The 19,142-nt window shown below is 37.5% G+C and overlaps 1 protein-coding gene across 1 annotated transcript in view; it reads right to left on the bottom strand.

Annotated features, from left to right (window-relative positions):
* LOC148421872 (liprin-beta-2-like) overlaps positions 1–18,754 on the bottom strand; it is a 69,649-nt gene extending 50,895 nt beyond the window's left edge. Inside the window, 3 exon segments of the mRNA XM_088416407.1 lie at positions 13,101–13,306; positions 14,682–14,768; positions 18,736–18,754. Coding sequence (XP_088272533.1) covers positions 13,101–13,306; positions 14,682–14,763 — 288 coding nt within the window. The 5' untranslated portion in view covers positions 14,764–14,768; positions 18,736–18,754.
* Between the last annotated feature and the right edge of the window lie 388 nt (positions 18,755–19,142).

Here is a 19,142-nt window from a genome sequence, read left to right as displayed (position 1 = left end):
GACTAGGATCTTTGTTTACCCTGCGCGGAATCAATTGCCCCTTTCACACCAAACACTCAATGAACTCTTGAGTTCCTCGTCGCGGAGGTTCAGGGTCCAAAGTTCCTTATCAACAGCCCGTAAGTTTGCGTTCATACCGAGGGACAGCGGAAGCGGTAATTTATTGAAATTGGACTGATGACATGAGGCGGGGCGGGAAATTTGCACTCCCCCTCCTGTCACTAAATAGGTAAAGACAAGCAGGATGATGAACTAAAGAAGCTGCTACACACTGCATAAGAATGGAGCCTAATAAGCTTTTTCTTTGTTTGCAGCTCTGTTAGCTTGATACTAATATATTCATATACAGTGGGCCCCCTTGTTACGAACTTAATCCGTTCAGCGGCATTGCTCGTAACTCAAATTGCTCGTATGAGGGGAAATCCAAAACTATGTTAATGAGTGAATGCGTGCAACGCGTGCAAAAACCTTGGGTAAAAACATCACGACTTTATACACATATTCAAAATTAGTAACATAATCTACTGTACAGTTAAATAACATAAATATACAAAGGAAAAATGACATTTACCTTTGGGGCGACGTGACTTGAGCTGGGTGGAGGCGGAGGGGAGCAGGGACAAACCCGCAGAATTTATTTATTTATTTTCTTAAACTAGAACTTTTCTCAAAGGAGAACCAATCACCGGCGATTTCCTTCTCTTTAATCCATAATAAAGGAAGCCTCTCCGTTTTGTTGTTGACCGAGGTCCGTCCCCTGGCAAGGAAATTCTTGCCCTTAGAAAATTGCCGAGCGGTTCCGGCAATACTCACGAGCAAGGTTAACTATGCGTGCGCCTCCTTTGTTTTTTATATTATCTCCTGCTTCGTTTCTATTGTCATCATCCTCTTACTTCTTCCTTTAACGCCACTAGCAATTTTAGAAGCCATGTTTAACAGATAAAGTTTGCAAAGTCTTCACAACACACTGACCAGCTGTGCCATCAAGCTAGATAAAGGCGTTCGGCCAATAGCATATCGGCATTTCTGTGATTGACGTGACGCCAGCCAATAGCATATCGGCATCTCCGTGACTGAGACCGGAACTGTGACCTTAATCGACCAATAGCATATCGGCATCTTTGTGACTGAGACCGTGACTGTGACCTTATAAGACCAATAGCATATCCGCGTTTCCATGTCATGCGAGAATAGTTAATTTGTTGACGCAGCAAAGCGAAAAAAATAGTCAGGACACACTGACCGGCATGTTAGATTGTTAGTAAGACGAAAGGTTTGTGCGTAAGAGGAGGACAAAAAATGCCGCGGTCCACGTTCGTAAGATAAAAAGTTCGTAAAACAGGGAGTTCGTAAACCGGGGGCTCACTGTATATTTTTCGAGCTGTGCAATCTGTAAACTTGAGAAGGGAAAGGAGGAAGCACAACAGGGCCAATCCATGGTCAAGTCTAATCTTTTATTTTTTTCCCCTCACGTCAGTCTCGCTTTACCACAGTGGATTTTAAGTTCTGAGCGGGAGTGGGTTACAATTCCTTCCCTCATTGGTCGATTGCCACACAGGCGTGCCCCTTGAACTTACTGACAGATTACTTGGCCAATCAGGTGAGAACATCACTTTTTATTTTTTTCTATTTTGGGGAAGATGACTTTTGAGCATACGAGCTGTTGAGAGAGATTGAAAAGGAAAGAGAGCTTTCCATGCCACTTAAAGGTAAATACATCAATATATTTTTCATTTATGATGTTATTTGTGTACATGTATGTTATATATACGTAGCACTTGCAATACTATTTTGACACCAATTTTTAATATGTACATACCATTTTAATGGTTTTACACGCATTAGTTAAATTGCCCACCATACGGTGAATTCACGTTACGATCCTAACCGCGGATTGTAACGCGAATTTGCCGTATGGCAGTCAATCCAAACCAATGTTAATAACTAATGCGTGTAAAACCCCAGGTAAAAATATTAAAATTGTATATACATATTAAAAATTGGTGTCAATATAGTATTGTAAGTGCTACATATCTATCCATCGATCCAGTCCTTAATATACCGCCATTTTGACAGTGACGCCTTACGTTTTTTTCAGCTTCATGACGTGATTTGGGATGTTTTTTCGTTGCCACTTTATGGTATTTTTCCTGCTTTATGAGAAAAACAACTGTCATGAACCTAGGGGTTGGCTGTATTTGTGTTGTTTTGTATCTGTCTTCAGCCGTTTTTAGGTAATTGCTCTTATTTTCTGGTCCCGTCAAACTGCCTGCACTGCAACGCGTCACTCAGATGCTGGTCTGCTATTGGTCTGCGTCACAACTCCCTAAGATACTGGTCTGCTATTGGTCAGCGACACTGTCATAATGGCGTCATGCTACGGACTGGATCGGGATCCCGCAGTACAGGGAGGAGATGCGCTGTGCCTAGCTGTGCTTTTCCGTGCTCAGTGGATGGTACAATCCCTCACATACTACACAGTGCTAGCAGTCTTTCATTAGCCCTCTGAACATTAAGGATAAAATGCTTTCACCGCTCTGACACACTTTGGCTATATGTTGTCTTCCCGGAATCATAATGATGTATGAAATGTATTTCTGTCATGTGTTTTTATGGCGTTATATTTCTGCCACAATTGGATACCAAGCTGTCAATCAAAGTGCTTTTACAAGCTCTGATTGGCTGGTTCTGTGGCACAAACGTAACGCGTGAGCAGAACTGAGCAAGCGCAGAGGACGACTCGAGCGAGCGAGAACTCAATATTGAGCAAACGTGATGTTGAGGGAAGGAGGAGTATCGCGAGCGAGAGCGGGCTATCCCGAGTGAGCAAAAAGGAATTTTGAGCGAGCAATTTTTTTTTCTGCGTTCAAACTCCATCGGCGCACGCTCAAACTCTTATCATTACGCGCTCAATAGTTTTTTTCTTGCTCTCAAAATCTGTTTTCGCTCGCTCAGTTTAATTTCCTCCGCTCAAATTTTTTTTCGCACGCTCGTAATTGTGGCACAAATATAACGCCATATGTTTTGAGCTTTTGGTCTGAAAACCACTTATGACTTCCAAGAATAGACTCAGAAAAAGCAACCTTCCGGTGACCATTTGGAAGTGTTTAAGTCACTGATACAGTAAATACACAGGGTGGCAAGTATGGTGTGGGTGAAGAGTGTGAAGACTTTCCTCAATAGGTATTTGTTATCCCTTTCTCAACAATGCCTATACAATTTATTTTACAACTCAAGTTAGACTCAAATAATACATGGAACACTAAAGAGCAATTTTTGAGGAAGGTTTCATGTTTAGAATGTACCCCGCTAATCTAAATCTCATTCCACCCCAACATCCACTTGGGATAGGCAATCTGTTGAATTACTTGTCAGTCTTCCAAGGAAGCTGTGCAATGTACATGCAACACATTTTATTGAGGGTGGGACAATGCATGACACTAGTGCTGAAGAATGCTGAAAAATACAACATGCAAGACCCTGCAAGACAATGGCTGTTCATCATACTACTGTGGCTACACAGTTATGTAGACTGTGGTGCACAATTTCTTACTTTACCTGTTACACTATTTCCACTATTTCCTATTTCCAGATTGATGATCCTAAAATATAATTTAGACACTGTTAGTCACACATTTTTATTGCATTCAAAATAAGATAATAAAAAAAATTTTTTTTAAAATGAGGCATTTCTATTAAATGGTATTCAAAGGCCCTTGGTCGCTGTATTTTTTAAACTTCCCACAGTTAAATGTATGCAAATAAATTACATTTGGCTCTTTGGAGATTTAATTTCCAATTAAGTATGCGTTTTATTGCACTGACATTTCTAACCAGGAAGTAAAAAGACTCGTTGCCGTGCTTCTGATCGTGTGGCTACCACACCCCTTTATGATATTGTTTAATGCAGTCAGCTACGAAATATCCATCCAGCCGTCATCTTGAACCTAAATTGATCACTGTGGGAATGCAGTATTCATAAAGACAGTTCCACCCGCGTATGACTGACAATGAATGTCTGCCTGTGTGCTTCCAGACACAGGCGTCCACATTTTCCACAGTAAAACATTGTAATAAATGAAAAGTTGTCGTTTAATTGGCCGACTCAATGCAAAATCCCTCAACTCTGGAACCAGAAACGAAACTTGCTGGTGTGAGAGCACAGAATAAGCATGGAATGTCTAGAAATGCATCAATGAAGAAAAATAACACTTTAGGGGTGTTTGGGATTAGCAATCAGCATTGTAATATTGTTAAAAGTTCAAAAATGCTTTTAGCTAAAAAAAAATACAAACTTGTTCAACAAAACAATCAAGTGCAAAAAGCAATGGTGGCCACAGGAGGGAAAAACCATGAAAAGTAGATGTCCATGTGTGGCTACAAAGCCATAAATAGCCTAGACAAAAAAAGAACTGAAGTTTAGATGAGCTGAAACCTCATGATGTCAACTTTTCAAAACCAGACCCTTGAAATCTCACCGAATTTATTACAGTATTTTTCAAATTGTACATCATAAGGACTTCAAACATATATGAAATCAGAGTCAATTACAGTCGTATTTTTCCTTCTTTTTGAATATGTGCTTGTCCACTTCCGTCAAATGCATTTACCATCAATCATCATCAATGTTGTGCTTACCAGTGCATCAGTTCTAAGATCACCATGAACACACTAAAACGTGAAGGAATTTCAAATGACAAAATCAGTCTGATGCAAAATGTATCCAAAAGCTCGACATCAGATGGCGATGTGCTAGTATTGCGAATAAATGAAAATAAATGTGTGTCATGCTACTGTACAAGGATTTTGATTATGGAGGTCAAATGTTCTCACTACCACAAAGACTGCATCCCCCACAATCATCCAGCAAAGACTACATCTCCCCGAATCCTCCTCAAAGACTACATCTCCCAGCAAAGACTACATCTCCCAGAATCCCCCAGCAAAATGGCTGCTCATTAGAGCACCTGGGCTGGAAAGGTGGCGCAATCAGCAGGTACACGCAAGCTTCGGGTTTATGTTGCTTAATTTAGAGAAGATAATTCCTGCGCTGCTTTCTTTTGTTGAATCAGCATTATACTGAACTCTGATTTTGGTAGGTTTAAAAGTTTGTTAAAAGCTTTAGGCGACTGACTTAGATTTGTTATCTTGAAATATTTGATTTGTTTGACGCGGGCATTTCCTATGAATGACAGTTATTCTTTGATTTAATGATTGATTGAATTTGTTTAACAAAAAATGGGCAATTTTTTGATTATATTCCTAAAAACTGAAATTTGAAATGTGTTTGCTTCTTGTGCTTTAAAGGTTATCAACCTAATGATCATCCATGTGACGCCAACAAATTTGTAAATTGAAATTAAAAGTTGGAAAAGTGGACTCGAGTTGTCCCCGCGTGTCCCTTCAGAGTAAAATTAGGGTGGAACTTAACAGCAACTATTATTTATAAAATTGAAATAGGAATATTTATTATGTCATAGAGTATTAATGACCTTTAAAGACTTTTGCACTATGGGAGGCCAGGCTAAGCCAATCATTGAAGTCATTGAAAGGCTTGCAAAAGTTGGCCGCTCGCGCCATCTGATGGTTTTGGGGTGTCAACACACATTTTTCTATTGCGCCCCGTTAGTGAGTTGCCGTTGAAAGGATTAATACTAAATAATCGGGGGAAATGCACAATAAATCAGCAAGTTTTCAATTAGTCCAAAATGGACAATATTTCCCATTTTGAATGGCGGTAACTGAGCCAAATTGAGCTAAATTTGACACGTATTGGGTGTACCTCTTGACCTCCCGCTTGCAAGCATCTAGAAGGGATGGCAGCGGCACAAAGAAAGTCGTCGTGTTTTGACAAGTAAATGCAATATTTTTACCTCCTAGTGTTTTTCTTTTAGTATGTTTTTTTTTTTTATATCAGACATCAACAACATCCAAAAGCCTGAGTTGGGTAAAAATCTTCCCCAGGGGTTAAACAGACATTGCTTGTCAACAGGAGTCAGCTGATTGTTAAATTGTGTAACCTTATAGCGCGGCCCTGGCGAGGCATCCTTGGAAATGCCTTGAAAATTCCGCAAGCAACAGAGAGTTACCTCCAAAAAAATCTAGTTGACTGAACGTTACAGAGTATCAAAGCTTGAAAATGTGTTTCCTTCTGCTGGAGAAATATTTTGCCTGTCAACATATTTTTCCCCATCTGTGTCTTGTAAATGTACTGATTCAGCATTATGTGAATTAGGAAATGGAAGAACCGAATGAAAGAACAGAACATTTCAATCACATTGAAATGACAAACTTAAGCACGTACCTTTTTGAGCCACGAGAAGTGCTTGTAGACATCAATTGGACTCTCCATGCTCCCAGCCCATTTCTGCCTTGTCTATTTCCTTGAGAATTTGATCTCAACTGGTCAGAATGTGATGCTGTGTGTGTGTGTGTGTGTGTGCTTCTCTCGCCCCCTCCCTCTGTGTATTTAGACCAAGCTCACATCAAGTAAGTCTTGAGTTTGCTGTCAAGTGTGAAAACGCGTGACTTCAATGTTCACAGCTGTATTTTTTGTTTTTACGATCTCTGCTGTCTGAGCAGAAAACTCCCTCCCAGCGTTTCGCCTCTTGCTACTGGTGCTCGCTTTCCTTACACATTCTGCTCCCTTTTATCTGCTGCTTGTGTTCGTTTTTATCTCTTTTATCAACAAATACTCTTTCTTTGCTTTCATGCTGTATTTTCTCAGCTCCCTTCTCCCCCTGCTGCAGTTGTCTGTCCTCCAGCCAAATGGCCAAGCCCAGAAAGACAGAGGGGGTGGTCAGAAATGTTTGCCTGTTTTGTCATCTGTTTGGGTCCATCTTGGCTTAATTTCAAGTCTCTCACACAAACGAATGCCCACATACATGTATCCTCTATACATGTTCCGTCAGTGTCACATAAATGAGGATGAAATAAACATTTCACTCTTTAGCGCTCAAAGATTTGTCTCGGCATAACAACATAATTTGGTTTCCATTCACCGCGTGTCCGATGGAAACTCCCTTCAGTCTCAATAACTCAGTTCTCATGACATCAACAAGGGAGGAGAACTGCACTAAAAAAATCAACCTATAAAAGATCGTATGTAGAAAAACATGTTGCTTTGTTTTTTTTTCCTTAACATCCAAGCCAACATTCTTAACAAAATTGGGATTGTGTGTTAAATGAAGTTGCTATAGTTCAAGTGATATAATCGTTGACGAGTACACCACAGAGCATTTTGCTTCAAAACCTTGATTTTAGATTACAGGCGCCAATGACAGATATTTGTTTTGTGTTGTATAGTATATATAATGTGTTGTGGTGGCATACAGTACAGAGTATAGTAAAGTAACCAACCCTGTACATATTTAGATTTTATAGGCAAAAGAAAAGAAAAATTAAGCAGTGCTATATAGACATGAAAAGTCAATATCCCAAGTAAATATACAGGGTGCTGTTTTAACTTTTTCCATTCAGTTTTGATGTGATGGCAAACTAGAAAACCAAAAAAATGAAAATAAAACAAAATATAATCAACAAAACAGAGTATAAGTACAAATAATGCCATGTAAGAAAATTGATTGAATCACTTGTGAATTATTGAAGTGAATCGACCAAATCAATCAGTTCCGCGATGTCGCCAATTTCCCTTTCGCTTCTCAATGAACAATGAACATTTCTTCTTTATATATCTTGTACATAATATTAAGCCTCGGTAGCGTTGTTTTAATGAGCACAGACGTTCATTTGGCATAACAAACTAGTAAATAGTTGGTGAGCTACTATTGAGCCGGATTATAAGAAAATCTATTAAAACTCATACACAGCAAAATTGGTAATAATGGTAACAGTTTATGCAAAACATAGTCTTTTAACAAACAGATAAAAAAAACAAACAGGGAAATGACACTACACTCATTTTCCCAGTTCTTACTTGACAACTGTTTGTGCTTTGTTGAGTGATATTGTGAATATAATAAGCATTATAGTATAGTTGAAACCCAGGTTTTGCATAGGTCTGTGCATTTTATCACAGGCTTCTGCCTGTGTGGCTCTGAGCAATTAAAGGAAGTGGCTGTAGCAAATTACTGCAAGTACACTTCCTGTGTTTAGAAGTGTTTTTGCTTAACTGTGGAGTATCCAGTGGACAGAAGCCCCAGGCTACCGACTAATGGTACAGTCCAAACATCTTTGCTCCTGTTCCACTAGGTTAGGTAGAAAGTGGAATTTGGAAAAGGTGCATGTGCATACCTTGAGTACAAGTGCAGTTTCACATAGAAAGAGGAACGATCATACTTGTACATTAGTTTCTTGATTATCTACCCGGCTAGTATAATAAACTTTACAGCCAAGCACTGCTGCCAAAACCCCTACCTCACGAACCCATGCTTTATATTTGAGGGAGTACCAAACAAATACAATTTTTGATATAAAAAGTCAACACTACGGTTGAAAGTTTTTGTGATTTCAAAAAATAACAACAAACAAACAAACAAAGACCCAAACTACCATACATTTAGAAGTATAAGCCACTTTTTGTTTTTGGTCATAATTTGAGTTTTGCAGTTTATAGTCTAAAGCGGCTTATACACAGTTTTTGTTGTTGTTTGTTTGTTTTTACTAGCCACCAGAGGGCAATCCATCAGTAAAGCAAATGAACATGACCTATACCTTACTTTACGTCTTTTTTCCAAGTGAGTTGCTCAAATTAAAAGTCACCATAATGGAAGAGTGTGTGTGTGTGTGTGTGTGCGTGGGTGTGCGTGTGTGCGTGTGTGTTTGAGCATGTGTGTGTGTGAAAACCTTAAAAAAACGGACACAATAAAGAACCCTTGGACTAGACATAACAGGCTGAAAGACCTGATAGGTATCGAACATAAAACAAATGTAATAATTAAAAAAAAGGTCCTAATAAAAGATCATGACAGGAACACTGTAGGTATATAAAAGCTGCTAAACTGGCTCCAACATCCACTTTCCCTTGCAGTTATCTTAAGTATCTGAAACATCCTGTCAAACCGCTTTCTATCTAGAAAACAGCAGCCTCTGCAGGACAACACAAGACTAGAGCAGTCATGTTGGAAAAACAAATGACGGTTGATGAAACCCCAAATTCAAAAGAATTGAAAAACGGGAATATTTCTTGTTAAAAACGAGTACAGCCTAATATGAGAGGCCACAGAAGAAAACCAGGAGTGAGAAAATGGACTTGGGGACAGGAAGTCAGTAATAGTCCAGCTCTTTGAGCCTCTTTTACACAATCGCTCTTCAATAGTATTTACAATTGCAGCAGAAAAATGTTTGAAGAAAACAACTGATGCATTCTTGTGAAAAGTCCCCTTTTGGTTTCATTTTTATATCATTTCATCAGATTTGTGAGATGAATTAGTATGGAAATGAGCAATTTTTATTAGACACTTTTATACAGTCCTTTTTTATCATTAATATAAAAAAAAACATATACTCAATTTGTACATATGTTTTACTCCAATTTGCTCCTTTATTTTATATGAAAAAAGAGATTTTGCTGATGAGACACTTCACAGTATGAGGGCATTGTTTTGACAAATGTATTTATTCATGTTGTTCTCTCCAGTCAAATTTAGTGGACTTGGAAGCGATGGTGGACACTGAGGAAGTGGGGCAACAAATGTTTTTGTGTATGTATTGTATTTGTAGTGTTTAAAAATGTATGTTTAGGAAGCCATCCAAAACAAACTATGCCCAAACACAGTACGGGCCTGATACTAAAATGCTCAAGAGTTACTCTGTGAACAAATTGAAGCATTTTCTAAGATCCTCTGAAACTGGCAGCTGCTGCAAAGTTTTAGGCACTGTGCGTAGTTGCAGTTAGCCATTTTTTTCTTAAATTGAGTGTGCATGTAGTAACCATGATGTAGTCAGATTTTGAACAGCACCTCTCCTCAAACTGCATCGATGTCATACTTAAGAGTTAACAGACTCATTTTGATATGTTGTACATGTATGTAATACAAGTAGTACAAGTACTAATTTCTAAATACTAAGAAATAATAATAAAAAAATACATGTAAACTCCCACCGCTCTAATGAAAAATACGTAATGTAGAAAAGGACAAGTCCAGGATTGAAGCCCCATATTCAGAACTGTGAGGCAAATTTGTGAATCACTCAACCCAAATAATACATTAAAAAAAACACGTTAATAGTTAACAAAAGCATGCATTAACTCTTTCAGTGCCATGGATGATAATTGTTGTCATGTAAAATACTTTTTTTTTAAATGAATGGATAGATGGCAATCGCGGCCAGCGTTCCTCTTAATTATATGCCAATCGAGCACTGTGATTATGTAGTTTTATACATACGCAAACTGTTAATGTGTCTACAGTAATGTCTACATAGTCATACAATAGTCTGTTGGCCTTGAAAGATGCGTCAAAATGCTTGAAATCGGCTGGTACTCTAGGGGTTGCCTTTTCAGATAATGATTGGCACTGAAAGAGTTAATAATAACTTAAATAGCCTTTCTGAGGCACAGCAGCAAAATTCCTCACCTCCCTCTGACCATCCAGCTGACCCTGTTTAACCAGACTATAACTGACTGACTTTGGGCTGTAAAAGCATTCAAGGACAGATTACTAGGTAGTTCACGTGACTCGATCCTTGACTTGAAACATTTAAGTCCATTTCATTTAAATCAGGTAAAAGCATGTAAAAATACCAATAAAAACATAAGTCAAGCAAAAACTCTACATTGAGAGATCAAATTTATCCAGAGAATAAAATGGCTGTTTACTTGTGAACACCAACTGCCTTCATTCCTCAATGACCATCTAAAAATATATATATGTATATATATGTATATATATATATGTATATATATATATATATATATATATATATATATATATATATATATGTGTATATATATGTGTATATATATGTATATATATATATATATATATATATATATATATATATATATATATATATATATATATATGTGTATATATATATATATATATATATATATATATATATATATGTGTGTATATATATATATATATATATATATATATATATATATATATATATGTGTGTATATATATATATATATATATATATATATATATATATATATATGTGTGTGTATATATATATATATATGTGTGTATATATATATATATATATATATATATATATATATATATATATATATATATATATGTATATATATATATATATATATATATATATATGTATATATATATATATATATATATATATGTATATATATATATATATATATATATATATATATGTATATGTATATATATATATATATATATATATATATGTATATATATATATATATATGTATATATATATATATATATATATATATATATATATATATATATGTATATATCTGTTTTGGCAACTGTTTGAAACATGACACACTATAACACACTGCTTTGGTTATTACCTGCTAAAAATGTAAAACTTTACACTTCCGCCATTTTCAATTCACCATTATTTTTGGGCATTCCCGTCATTCATTGGACCATCTGCAAATTGGGCCTCTGTCGGTGACGGATTGAAGGACAGTGCCCACCTGGTGTTTTTTCATTGTGAACTTATAACAGAGAGCACTTAAAGCAGGGGTACCCAAGTCCGGTCCTCGAGAGCCCCGATCCTGCTTATTTTCGATGTAACCCACATCCAGTACATTTGTTATCAGACTTTCACAAAGCTTGCTACTTGGCTGAACATTTGAATCTGGTGTGTTTGAGGAACTATACCTTAAATAAAAAAGGCTCGATGGGGGCTCTCGAGGACCGAACTTGGGTACATCTGGCTTAGAGAATGGAAAAGCAAAAGCGCTATGTAAGTCTAATTCCTTTTTTTTTTTTTAGCTTTCTTACTTTATGATAAGAGGTCCATCTAGGCACTTATGTTTACAATCCCTAATGAAATAACTATGCTTCTGTCTTCCAATCTAATGGTTTGTCAATGAATCAAAATAAAGAATAAACCTGCCTTTGTTATGATTCTGATTACATTTACCACAATACAGAGCACTATAAAATCAATTCCCCTTAAACAGGTGTTAAAACACTGAACAACAAAAACATTCTGAGCCAAAGTATGCCATTTTATCTTGTCTTCATGAATCTGTCCATTAATGAGTTCCCACATACCCCCTGCAATGTGCTCACATACCCGTGGTTGGAAAACACTGCATTGGAGGAGCTCATCACACTAAAAGAGCTGGTCCTGCTGCATTTAACATAATATTCCTATAAACAGACGGCTCGGATAGGCACCAGAAAGCCAGTGACACTAGTGAGGATAAATGGTTATCAACAACGGAAATAGAAATATTCCTAGAAAATCTACATCTTACATTGACCCCTTTTGCTAACCACAACACTTGTTGCATGCAGTTATTAATGTCAAATATTTTGCAAATAACAGCCATCCATCCATTTTCTTTAGCTGCTTACCCTCACTAGGGTCACTAGCTTACTGGGCGCCTATACCAGCCGTCTTCAGGTAGTGGAAGGGGGACACCTTGAACTGGTTGCCAGCCAATTGCAGGGCAGACAGAGACAAATAACTACTCACAATCACACCTAAATGCAATTTTATGTGTCTAATACACATACGATGCATGTTTTTGTTTTTTCTTATATTCTTAGGAGGACACTGAATTGCCTGGAGAAGACCAACGCATGGGGCGAACACACAAGCTGCAATTGAACCCGTACCTCCGAACTCTGAGGTAGACGTACACAGGTCTGCCATCGTCTTTACGTCATATGAAAATTGAAACGACTATGCATCAGTCAATACGGTCATTCTATACCTCGATGTGATGCAACCAACTGAAAAAGTTGGTCTATGTAACAATCACCAGAGTTGGGTTATTGCAATGCTGGAAAAAAAAACATGTCAATGCTACATTCTAATTTACATCTCTATGCTACCTTCTAATTCAGTGGTTCCCAAATGGAAATCCTAGTGCGCTGAGGGTGTGTGAAGGCACTTCAGGGGGTATGTGAGATTTTAATAGTGTTTCGGCAGTATCAGCAAATTTTATGTTTTGTACTCACATCTCCAATCTGGAGCCAGTCTTTGAGAGCCTCTGCTGTTTCTGTGGGCAACTGTGATCTGAGGTGCTCTTTGTCTTGGTTAGGCTGGCGCTCCAAAGCAAGTTTGAGGTGTTTTGCTAACTGAATGACCTGCAGAGGGCCAGAGTTGATGACAGAATCAAGGTCATACACGCCATTAGTGAGTTCCATCGTTGCTGCTTTTGAACCTAAATGTGTAAGTGGTAAAGAACAAGAAAAACAAAAGGAAAACAGTCAGCACTGTGATGCAACTGAAATAAACAATTAATTGTAGAATACCCTAGAGGTGTTGTGGTCTAATATTGATATTGGTGCCCAATATCACCCAAAAATAACAGTATTGGATAGAATAAGTCCAAAATCTTTGACATTAACATCTGTTAGAAGTCCTTTCCAGACGCCACTCCTGCTCTTCTACCCAGCAACATCTGGAGCGAGCATGCAGGATACATATGATCAAACCAACCGCTCACTTGTGGAGGTGCTGATAAGTGGCCGATAACCCTGACAATTTTATCGCGACCTGTTTTTGAAAGGGTCATAACATTGTCAAATATAAATATAAAAAAAACCGTGAACAGCTATTCAAAGCTGCAGTCTTCACAGACAGGAATATAGAGATAAAATGTAATGCCTTCCATTAAATAAAATGCTTCCCTGCAGCAAAATAAAAGCTTTCCTGCAACATACAGTTCTTGGATCGAAGCCTTTTGTCAACTACAAGTCCCACAATACAAAGCAAGAACTTTGCATCATGGGAGTACAGGCTAAGCCACTCAACAAAGTCATTGAAAGGCTTGCAAAATCATAAGTTGTACACTAGTGCTCTCTGGTGGTTTGGGGGTCTCAACACAAAAATTTCGATTGTATCCTGTTCACAGTTTCCATTGAAAGGATTCATGTGAAAATCGGGGAAATGCATAATAAAACTTCAGGTTTTCCATATGTCCAAATTTGACAATATTTACAATTTTGAATGGCGTTAAATGAGCCCAACATGGGCTCAAATTTGACATCTACAGGGTTTACCTCTCAATCTCCCGTTTGCAAGCATTTAGAAGGGACGGCATATTGAAAGTCAACATGTTTTGATAATCTATGCAATATTTTAGCCTCCTAGTGTTTTTTTTTGTATACTTTTTCTTTGATATCACACATCAAATCATCTAAAAGCCAAGTTGGGTCAAAATTTCCCACAGGGGTTGAACTTACTGGATGGGATCGAAACCATTTGTCAGTTGACTTGACTGAGAAGCTTGTCTTCATCAGAATGAACTTATTTCATTTTTATTTCATTTGAGTTAAATAAATGTAATAAATTATTTGAGAAAATATTGTTTGATTCCTTCTACTCCTTAGGGTTGAAGAAAAAAAAGATTGGAGCAAAAGAGCACACCTTGAAAAAAATTCAGATTGAATGAATGCCTGCAAAACCTCTTAATAAAAACATCACTAGAACAAACTAACAACCTTTGCTTGAGAATGAAACTATTTTTGCAAAGATCTGGAACATGACATAACATTTTCCAGTAAGAAAATATTTATTACTAGCTAGTTCCATACCTGCAATTATGTCATCCATCTGCTCCAGAGCTGCCTCAAGCATCTGACTTGCCTCAGTTTCCATGGACATGTTGGGTAGCATTAGACCTGCCCAAAAGAAAACATTAACAGTTATTTACAAAAATTATTCCATATGTCCAAACTGTTGGGATTCATTACCACCGAAAAGGTTAAAAACCACAGTGTTAGAGGTTGTCCTTGTTGAGTGTTCATCCTGTATGATGCAAACCATGCTTTTTGCTATCATATTTTTGCCAGTTATCAACATTGATGGGAAGTAAGTACAAATACTTTGTTACTTCCCATCACTGTATAAATACAAAGTACAAATACTTCTTTACTGTGCTTAAGTAAATTTTGCCTGTACTTTGTCAGAAAATAAATACTGCTAAAAGTACAACTTTTAACTTTTACTCCCTACTGTCACAAACACAAATATTTTTGTGTTTTTTACTTGCTACATTTTAAAAAATGCTTCATTACTTTGTTTTATTTTCAACAATTCATAATAAAGGCCATGTTACTTTTCTTTCAGCATCTTTGCGCAAACTACGTAAACCGTGTTTGACCAATTAGCCTAGCTGCCGCTAAATTTAAAATTACGCAGGGACGTCCAACAACTGTCAGCGCCACATAACCTGGAGAGCAGAGAAGATAGCAGTAGGTAGCCTTTGCTAGAAGATAGCGTCGAATAAGACACATACTTGACGGATTTCTCCGCTTTCATTGGGGGAGCCAAAACGTCATGGGGTGGTTGCCTTCAAGAACTCTCCGTCGAATCTCAGAAAGCACAATAAGGTAAGTTATCTAAACGCCGCCGCCGTTATAACTTTGGTTATTCGCCGCTGCCGTTATAACTTTGACTAGTCGCTAGCTAACTTGGATATGTTCGCAATGTGGTTAACATTAGCTAGCTATGCTAATAAAGATAATGCTAATGTCATTAGCTAACTTTTTTTTTTGACAAAGGTCTAGGTCTATATTCTCGTTGGTTTTATCTTCTATCAGGGTAAGAAACCTCATTTAGCAGGGGAATTGACCACTTCAACTTGATTCATATGCAGTTTTACATTTTTTTATGTCCTTGCTAATTTCTCACCATAAACACCCATAAAGTGTGGAACAGAAGATGTTTTTTTTCGTCCCCTCTTCACTTCATTCTTCCCGCTATACGGCATCAACAACAATTACAAAATTCAAACTTCGCAGTCGGTGTGCGTGCGTATGACTGCGAGTCGCACCACGCTCATTCGTCACTACATGCGTCACTGCATATGTCACTGAAAGGGCGATTCCACTACATCCGCCGAGCTCTGCTCCGTTCCGCATCCGCAACGACGAACGCAAACCCGTGCCCACTGCTTGCATTTCTAATCCGCTGCATCGCGCAACGTCACACATTCCTAACATTCCTTGGGAAGTCAAACTACGCATGCACGGGGATCATCAACTCAGTCATTTTTGGAAAGTTTGCTTGGATAACACCATTGCATATAAGCCTAAAAAGGGCTTCTTGGGGCTCCGAAGGCGGCTCTACACAGGTCCCATTCATTGTGAAGCCATGAATGATGTGTTAAAACAGCGCGTGATCAAATCTTCTCTTTTTTTTTTTTTTTTTTCAGCGAGAGTCTAGCATTCTGCCTCCTCTCGTGCGCGCACATCAATCAAACATGCTAACACATTAATTCAAAACAGAAAAGAAATGTGAATGAATGAAAACACAATGCATACTAAATACGTTCCACATGCTTCATTTACAATGAGCGAGCACGAAACTACAACGTTCATTTTAACTTTGAAGTGAATTAATTGAATCGCGACTCAAACAGTAAAATATATTTGTACACACATTCGTGCCAATTAACAGGAGGAAAGCGTTTGCTCCTTTAGTCTGGATGGCAATGGCAGAAACAAGCAGAAGCACTCCCTTTTGGCTTCATTGAATCAATCAGTAAAGGAGAACACAATTTTGCTTTTGTATCCGGATGTAGACCGTGCTCTTTTTCTTGTTTGGTGATTTTTGAACTGTGGAATTGAAGCAGCTGACCGCGGCGAACGAAATTTTTCAAGTCTTGCGTAAAGCTGACCGACCACGGCGGACCGTGGCGGAACAGAGCGAACCGTGGAGGATGCTGTGGAATCGCCCTGTAAGATGCTGGTCTGCTATTGGTCAGCATTCACGGCATCCCTAAGAGGCTGGTCTGCATCATGGCATCACTAAGATGCTGGTCTGCTATTCGTCAGCGTCACAGTGTCACTAAGGTGCCGATACGCTAAAGACTTGATCGCATGTGAGTGCTTACAATAACGTATTTATTTTGCATTTTTAGTGCTTAATTCAAACTTCAAAATTGGTTAGCCATGGGTTCAAAGACTGCTAGCGATGTTAAAGGGAGATAAGAAGATGATTGGTATGGAAACAAAGCTGGAGATAATTAAGAAATACTAAGAATGCTAGCCTACACTCGCAAGGGAATATGGCCGTAAGTAGCTCAAGTCACGTCACTCCAAAGGTAAATAAAATGTCATTTATATATTTTTTATTTACGATGTTATTTATTTACTAAATTATATACATGTATTGTACATATAAGGTGTAATGACTATTCTATTTTGTGTGTCATTTTTTAACGTGTAGCTCAAATGTTGAATTTTTTTACCTGGGGTTTTGCACGCATGAGCTAATTACCATAGTTTCCTATTTCCCTCCATATAACGTGTTTGCCTTACGATCCCAATACGGATTAATTTTGTATGCCGGGGGTCCACTGTATTCCTTAGTTCGGTGGTTCTCAAAGTGGGTTACGTAAAATAATTAGGGTTTTAATGAAAAAATTATGTCTGTGTTGTCATGTCATTTTATTTTATGTTAAATTGTGAATGGATTCATGACTCTTCAATAAAGCAAGTCAACCATTTAATACATTTTTAAAATTGTAATCATTTTGAAATTCGTCAAATAGATCCACATTATCCACGCCATCATCAAAAAGCGTTATTATTTAGTCTCTGAATATTTGACGGCAACTTGTTAGGGGAAATTGATCCAGTTTGATATAAGGAAGTGAGGCAATATTTTATTTTGAAATCTTGAGTATGGCTGAAAAGTAACAAATATACATATATATAAATTTTACGGTTTCTTTCGAACAATGGAAAAAAAATCTGAAATTGAATTTTTGTGTAAAAAAAAAAAAAAGAAAAAAAGAAAGATTCTATTTTTAGGCAATATCGCTCAGGCCTAGATCAACGTAAAAATCATACATTCCAACCAGCCCTAGATCAACAATAAAAAAAAAAAAAAATACATTTAACCTTAAAAATATTAATTATAAAAAGTTCACTTGAAAGGAACAAACTAATATTTTTAAACAAATTGTATGAAAAACATCAAACATTGAACCATTGACAGCAGCTCGACCCAGAGCGGTGCATAAATGATAAGCTTAAATCAATGGACAATGTGTACAGTCGAAAAAACTCAACACGCATGGCAGAACATGATCTGCCGTTTTATTACGTCTCTTTAGAATAGATGCAATTCATTAAGCTCGTAGGCAACCAACACAACTTAAAAAATAAATAACAATACAGTACAATACAATATCTTATCCAGAATGGTTAAAGTAAGCTGCAGTAGCAACACCATTATGCTGTTTTCCTTTTTCTCTGTTCATCCTTTAAGGCTCCCATCATTCCAAACTGTCATGCCAAATTAGAAAGACATGATCATGAAGGACTGAAAGGGGAGGATGTGATGTAATCTTGCTTTGGGGAAATCAAGCCCCCTGCAGATCATTCTAATGTTCATCAACATTAGCGACAATTCACTATGGCAGCTCACACTGACAATCTGCACACAGTCAATGACATGAACAGTAACATGCTGCCATTACAACTGTGATTTCGTTATTTTCTTTTTTTTCCAGTTGATTAATGGGGCTCATTTATGAACAGCTGCTAATGGGTGCACTAATTATATCAGTATTTACATATGCGATCATCATAGCTTTGCTAAAACACAAAACTAATGGCAAGATTTAGACAGACTTACTTGACCACTGTGATAAAAGATAAAAGATGACCACACGTTTGTACGTGCATGTACAGTATTTGTGTAACTGCAATACAAAACCAAACATTTTTCTGCTTGTGTTTGCTTCTTGTGACTAAACAAATATGTATGGGCTGACACGTGACTCCCTGGTTTGTTATTACAGACCTGACAGAATAAACGGCAATGAACAACTATCCTTTGTTGTCTGTCATATGTCTTCATAGTTGGCCTTTTAATGTGTTTGAGGTATGCAAAGCCATATATGTGTTAATTGTGCATTGTTTTAATGTTCATAAAATGTCATGTCGTGAATTTTTCACTAGCCACAGTGGGGAAATGTGCCATCTGTTAGAACAGTGGTTCTCAGATGGGGGTACTAGTACCCCTGGGGGTACTTGAAGGAA

The sequence above is a fragment of the Hippichthys cyanospilos genome, chromosome 6, assembly GCF_059441005.1.
Source record: "Hippichthys cyanospilos isolate Australia breed blue-spotted pipefish chromosome 6, RoL_Hcya_1.0, whole genome shotgun sequence".
NCBI lineage: Eukaryota > Metazoa > Chordata > Actinopteri > Syngnathiformes > Syngnathidae > Hippichthys > Hippichthys cyanospilos.
The sequence above is the reverse complement of the archived record's forward strand: the minus strand, read 5'-3'. Positions and strand labels throughout refer to the sequence as shown.